This window comes from Necator americanus, chromosome X (assembly GCF_031761385.1).
Source record: "Necator americanus strain Aroian chromosome X, whole genome shotgun sequence".
Classification (NCBI taxonomy): Eukaryota; Metazoa; Nematoda; class Chromadorea; order Rhabditida; family Ancylostomatidae; genus Necator; species Necator americanus.
Genome location: NC_087376.1, coordinates 11018256 through 11025191, shown reverse-complemented (window position 1 = coordinate 11025191; position 6936 = coordinate 11018256). Strand labels below are relative to the sequence as shown.

At 46.0% G+C, this 6936-nt stretch overlaps 1 protein-coding gene across 1 annotated transcript; it reads left to right on the top strand.

Moving 5' to 3' along the window:
- Positions 1 to 5370: 5370 nt before the first annotated feature.
- On the top strand, positions 5371 to 6069 carry RB195_022298 (uncharacterized protein; the record flags this gene model as incomplete). The annotated part of the gene is made up of 2 exons (XM_064209374.1): positions 5371 to 5497; positions 5591 to 6069. 2 exons carry the CDS (start codon positions 5371 to 5373, stop codon positions 6067 to 6069), a joined length of 606 nt encoding a protein of 201 aa, XP_064065255.1.
- Between the last annotated feature and the right edge of the window lie 867 nt (positions 6070 to 6936).

Here is a 6936-nt window from a genome sequence, read left to right as displayed (position 1 = left end):
AATGTCACCAGTAAACCTCAAGTGTCAGCTAAAAGGTAATCGTTCGTATGACCGACTCTTCACCACTCCTAATTGTGTCGTTTGCCTATATGATAGAGAAGATGATTGCATAGCATTAGGAGTGGCTTTAATGTTACGTGCAGGTCGGTGGCCACGTAAACGAGTCTGATCGCCACCTGCACGTGGTGGCCTTCGTTTGGCTAAACACAATCAGGCGTTTGAGTGTACCCATTGGGAACGTGCGAGCTAGATAACCCGCACTCTTATATGGCAAAAGATTCCCATACATTGCCAAAAGGTGCTGTCGTCCAGCACTTCGCCAAAGCCTATAACCTGAAAGGTCAACTGCCTGAGGGGAACACAGAATCTTTGGCTACAGCCATTCGATTCGTCGCGCTGAACTGCCGAACACTATTGAGTGAACTCCAACAAACTGTCTAGGCTTCTGCGATATCTCTGTGAGCCGTTTGTTGTGCTGCAAGAAACATGCATCAGAGATGGGTCCGGCATCAGCATCGAAAATTACACCATATACTGCGGCGATGCTGATGAAATGAAAGTAAGTGGCTGCGCCGAAAGATAGCTGTGAGGAACGATTACAACAACTTGGTGGAGGGATTTAGCTCAACGTCGTGTAGATGCGCCTTTGGACGACTTCGGAATAACAGAGAGCGTAAACCCAGGATCGTATGTGCATAACAGTAAGGACGCCTTCTAGAATGAACTCAAGGCGTTAATGCCTAAAATACGCACCCTGCAGGTGGTCATTGTCGGAATCGACACAAATGCGAAAGATGGGACTCGAACAACAATCCGTCGCTATCACCTTATGAGGCAGGGGTCAATAATTTTAACGCCTGAAGACCAGCGCAAGCGGAAAATGAAGACTCTTAAACTTCATCTCGGCTAAGTTCTGACGAAGAACATTCTTCAGTCAGATATCCGAAAATCTACGGCTGTGTGGGACGTCGCGTTTCGACTCTGACTACCGTCGTTGTTCTTATCAACGACTCTCAAACATCAGCTCGACTACGTTCTGACGAGAAACATCCCTCAGTCGAAATCCCACAATATCGGAATATCGAATACGGTTTCACAAGAGAAACCAAGGAGTTCCTCATCAACCGAAAATCGGAAAGACAGGTCTGAAAGACGAACAATGCAGAACGAAATTTCGCCGACGTGTTTCTATATTTACATATTGGAGTACGGACCAGGAAGAAGCTTAGCGATGCGGATTCCTTCACAAAGTGCATCCAGGACGCTGCAAGAGAAATGCTCCCTGTTCTATCGCCGCGGAAGAAGTTGATCTTTGTATCTGCGGAACAAAACCCACGTACAATTCTGTATTCAATTCTGTGTCGCCCGCAGCAGTGGCGACCACGAAAAGCGTCCTGAAAGGAAGTTCGTCGCTAACTGCAAAAAACCGCGAAAGCGAATGGGCATCAACAGCGATGGAGTTTGAAAAGACTTGGAAGGACAAGATCCTGCGGAAAGCCTATGCTTTACTAAAACAGTAATGCGGAGGATCAAAAGAGGTCAGTCCTCAACGCTGCCAATAGAGTGACTGTCGGTGAACAACCCTTCCAATTTGGAGGTTCTTGTCCGTATCCAAAAGATGAAAATGGAAAATCGAGTGGAGACGACGGGATTAGCACAGAAATGCTGAAATACCTCCCTCCGTCTGGGATTCGTGGGATGACAAACATCATTCATTTTATATGGATAGACGAAAGGATGCCTGACTCGTGGAAACACGCTATAACAATTCCCCTCCACAAAAAAAATATCCGTCACGGACCCTAGGAATTATCGAGGAATCTCTTTGCTGCGTGTTATGTTCAAGGTATTGGAGCGGATTATCCTGGAACGACTCATTAAACATCGCGAAGAAACAACGCGCGACGAGCAAGCTGGCTTTCGTCCTTGCCGATCCACGATTGACTAGGTGTTCATCGTCAGAAGAGCGGTAGGAATTTGGCAGCGGTACTCGAATCCAGTGCAAATAACCTTTCTGGACTTTGAAGCCGCTTTCGAATTTCCTCATCGGGGCCGTTTTCTCAACGCTCTACGCGCGTCTGAGTTCCAAGGAGTTCCTCATCAACCGAAAATCGCAAAGACAGGTCTGAAAGACGAACAATTCAGAACGAAATTCCGTTAATGTGTGTCTATTCGTGTTGGAGTACGGACCAGGAAGAAGCTTAGCGATGCGGATTCCTTCACAATGTGCATTCAGGGCGCTGCAAGGGAAATACTCTCGGTTCGATTGCCGCGGAAGAAGCATGCCTTTGCATCTGCGGAAAAAATACCCACGTATAATTCTTTATACGCTGTCCGCAGCGCTGGCAACTTCAGGCAGGGAAAAGTAGTTTTAGTAGAAAGGAAAGTAGTAGAAGGAAGTTGCGTCAAGAAGACCGCAAAAGCGAATGAACGTCCAAACCGCAGGAGTTTGAAAAGGCATGGAAGGCCAAGAATCCGCGGAAAGCTTTGCTTTACTGAAGCAGTATAGCACAAAAATATAAAAATGATCTCCAGTCCTCAACACTGCCAATTGAGTGGCTGTTGGTGAAGCAACTTTCCAGTTTGGAGGGATCACTTCAAGACCTTGCTAAATCCGTAAGTGCCGTCAGTTTCTGAACTCGAGCACGTTGATATACGGAAGTAAGCGGTTAACGAGGAACCACCGACTGAGCCGAAGGTTCTAGTCTGTATCCAAAAAAAGAAAAGAAAAATCCGATGCGGACGATGGGATTAGAGAAGAAATGATGAAGTATCTTCCTCCGTCTGGGATTTGTGAAATGAAAAAGGTCATCCGTTCAATATGGATAGAGGAAAGGATACCTGACTTGTTGGGACGCGTTATCATACTTTCTCTCCGCAAAAAGTTATCCTTCACGGACCCCAAGAATTATCGAGGAATCTCGTTGCTACGTGTCATATACAAGATTTTTGGAGCAAATTATCTTAGACCGACTTATTAAACATAACGGAGAAACAACGCGCCACGCGAAAAGTGGCTTTTTTCCTGGCCAATCAACGATGACCAGGTGTTCATGGTTAGGAGAGTGATCGAAATCTGGCAGCAGTATTCAAAGCCAATTCAGTGAGCGTTTCTGGACTTTGAAGCCGCTTTCGACTCTTCTGATCGAAACCGTCTTGAAAACGCGTTCTGCGCCGATGGAGCATCGGTAAAGTTCGTTCGTTTGCTTGAAAACATGTATCAACAAACAGCTGCTGCAGTTTGAACACAAGAACAACGCCGGATGCACAACACCGTTTGAGGTCATGTAAGTCGACCAGACGGTCACCGTTTTCCGACGTGCGCTCCGCTAAATAATACCATTTTCTCGGGGCACATCGGGTTGTTGTTCGAGTCCCATCTTTCGCATTTGTGTCGATTCCGACAATGACCACCTGCAGGGTGCGTATTTTAGGCATTAACGCCTTGAGTTCATTCTAGAAGGCGTCCTTACTGTTATGCACATACGATCCTGGGTTTACGCTCTCTGTTATTCCGAAGTCGTCCAAAGGCGCATCTACACGACGTTGAGCTAAATCCCTCCACCAAGTTGTTGTAATCGTTCCTCACAGCTATCTTTCGGCGCAGCCACTTACTTTCATTTCATCAGCATCGCCGCAGTATATGGTGTAATTTTCGATGCTGATGCCGGACCCATCTCTGATGCATGTTTCTTGCAGCACAACAAACGGCTCACAGAGATATCGCAGAAGCCTAGACAGTTTGTTGGAGTTCACTCAATAGTGTTCGGCAGTTCAGCGCGACGAATCGAATGGCTGTAGCCAAAGATTCTGTGTTCCCCTCAGGCAGTTGACCTTTCAGGTTATAGGCTTTGGCGAAGTGCTGGACGACAGCACCTTTTGGCAATGTATGGGAATCTTTTGCCATATAAGAGTGCGGGTTATCTAGCTCGCACGTTCCCAATGGGTACACTCAAACGCCTGATTGTGTTTAGCCAAACGAAGGCCACCACGTGCAGGTGGCGATCAGACTCGTTTACGTGGCCACCGACCTGCACGTAACATTAAAGCCACTCCTAATGCTATGCAATCATCTTCTCTATCATATAGGCAAACGACACAATTAGGAGTGGTGAAGAGTCGGTCATACGAACGATTACCTTTTAGCTGACACTTGAGGTTTACTGGTGACATTTCCATAACCCTCATTTTGTTCTGTAAGCCCGCATCGCATAGACAACTCTGTAGCGCTTCGCTCGTTAGAGGTAGAAATAACGGAATCTCTTCTGGCCCGTCCACGAGGTTGGATTCTCCAGAGGGAAGTCGTGGCTATCAAATAGCATATTGCGGTGAAAGATATTGGACCAAGATGTTTTACTACTGTCTTTTCTATACCATTTAGTGTTCTGCATCCCATTTCCCATTCCGTAAACCAGTTGTGCATATTCAAGAAAGTCTGTTTTTATAGCTTTTTCACCTATAGGCTGAATGTGTGGGCGGTGCTGGTCGAGAACATTCAAGGAGGTCCCCAATTCTGGATTGTTTGATGAGCGCTGCAACAGTCAGAATCTCTCTACGAGCAAAAAATCTTCTCAGCATGTGCAACAATGCTACAGTAGGCAGGTCCGAAACTAGGTCAAAATGGGTAACTCGGGTAACCATGCATGTGATGATTAAGCCATAGCATTTTCCTGACGTTCTTTTTGGAAGAGCTATTGAAAGCGGTCCAAAGTAGTCGAGCCCAACGTTTTCGAATGGGCAAGATCTCACTACGCGCTCATTTGACAGTTCTTATTGATTAGGGTATTTTTATGGCAAGCTATTGAATTTCTGACATTGCAAACATTTGCGCAATATCGACGAAACTTGCGAACTAGCTGAGGTATTCGAAAAAAGACGAACGAGAGCTATAGTATTAAACGTCTTTTGCTGTATGAAGGTTGGATACTTCGTTTTGTCTGGGAATTGAGCCTTACCAAGTCTTCCAAAACAGCGTAATAATTCTGCGAGTGTTATGTCGCCTGTTTTCCTTTGCGCATCACTCTTAGACGCACACACAATCATAAGTCGCACTCGAAAACGGAGACCTTTTAGTAATCCACAATCAAAAAGAAGTGCGGAAATCGATACGCACTATTCACGCCCAATGATGGCTCATCACAATTCATGCGCGTTTCGCATAACGCCCTTTTAGCTAGTACCCGATTAAGTGAATCATCACCACAAAAACATCAATAGTTTGCTTCACTTAGAGGCATATCAGTTATGACTTTCTGCTGTAGGTGCGATCACTGTCAGAAAGATAGTTAGAAGTGCACCCTAGAACGTAACCCTCAGAGGTGCGCACTGCAAAAAAAAAACTACCAAAAACAAACTCCTGTACTTCACATCATGGGCATCGAACGACAAGTGCACGAAACAAAGCGGAAACCGAGCTATTCTTCCATTACCGGGGCCAAAGGATCTCTACGACAAGATCGTGCGATAGTGCTTCAACTTCCACGAATGTATGAAGACCGTCAGTAGACCAGAAGATCGTGTTCGCAGACTCTACGTTCCTCTTAGTTCTCCTAGCAAACGCTCTAACGAAGTTGAATTGTTAGATTTGCAGCTTCATCATTTGCGTTTGGAATTCTTATCCATTATAGCGCAACTACGGACACTATTTTCTTTGGCTGTTCTTGTGGGGTGAATGACTCGCGAAATTTGGAATGCGCTGATGCAGCAGCAGCAGGAAGTAGAAGAAGAAATACCGCTAAAGTAGAAGAAGATATACCACTCATGAAGTTCGATGCCATCGAAACCATCACAACAGACCAACCTGAGGCACTTTGCTCCGCTCTTCATGATTTGCGCGTTTTACTTCAAGAGGAACAACGGTCAAGTAACCCCAGCTTCCAAAAGGAAACACAGAAGTCATTGTCACAACTCATTCACCTCGTCAATGACTCCGATGCTTCACACGTCCAACTTCTCCACTCTGAGGGACAAAACTCGCTATGGGTGGGAGAGGGCATCGCAATGCAGGATGACGCGCAGAACGAGAAAGAAGTCGTAATGGGGAACCTGGAGTTCATGGAGGGATTTTAAGAAGCCGACGAGGCGGAAGAGATGATACTAGAATCGGTGCAGGATCTACAAGAAGGGGCACATAGCAAAGGCAATGATGAGGACCATGTAGCAGAATCGAAAGCCAAATCAATGAGAGTGTAAGGCATTAGACAACTTCGATGATATCATCATGGATCTCGAGAGTCGGCCTAGGTGTCCCTCCTAAAGATACGAGCACGGAGGCATAAATTGCAGTCAGGAGCGCTTCAAGAGATGCGCATTTTGCAAAGCCGTCGGCTCGCATTACTCCTACTTTTGTGCCCTAGTACGTGATGCAGCTGGAAGGGAAGTCCCCTTTGACAAGGACAAATGTGAACTTTTTTGGAAAGGTTTTGCCCCAGAGAACAGAACCGTCGAAAATACAGGACATCCTGTTTCCATAGTCATCGCTTTGGGCATCACCCCTCGCGGGCTACCGAGGTTGAGCGCAATTACAAGAACTCGACCAGACAACGCGCGAGCAGGCCGTGAGGAATGCCTACAACGAGTTCGCAACTTGGACGGGACCTTCAATTATGTCGCTCTCTCAGCTAGGAAGGAATTGCGCGAGAAACATCGCAGATGGACCGCGATCGCAATTATTTGTTAGGCTAAAAAGTCAAACTTTGTAGTCTGTTGTTGTGACCTACATCACCAAGGTGCTTTTTGTGTTGAGAAGGGAATTTGGGCGTTTCTCTAGCTCCCATAGTGCCGTTTCAATTGATGGTGATTTGAATTTCATCAAGTTGTTTCTAAACATCCGAAGAAGGACATTCACATAAGACCTTGATTTCTACTGCTGTGCACCTACAAAAAGGGTGCAATTCATTATGCTAGCTTGACATCAGGAGGAGGTTGGGCTTAATC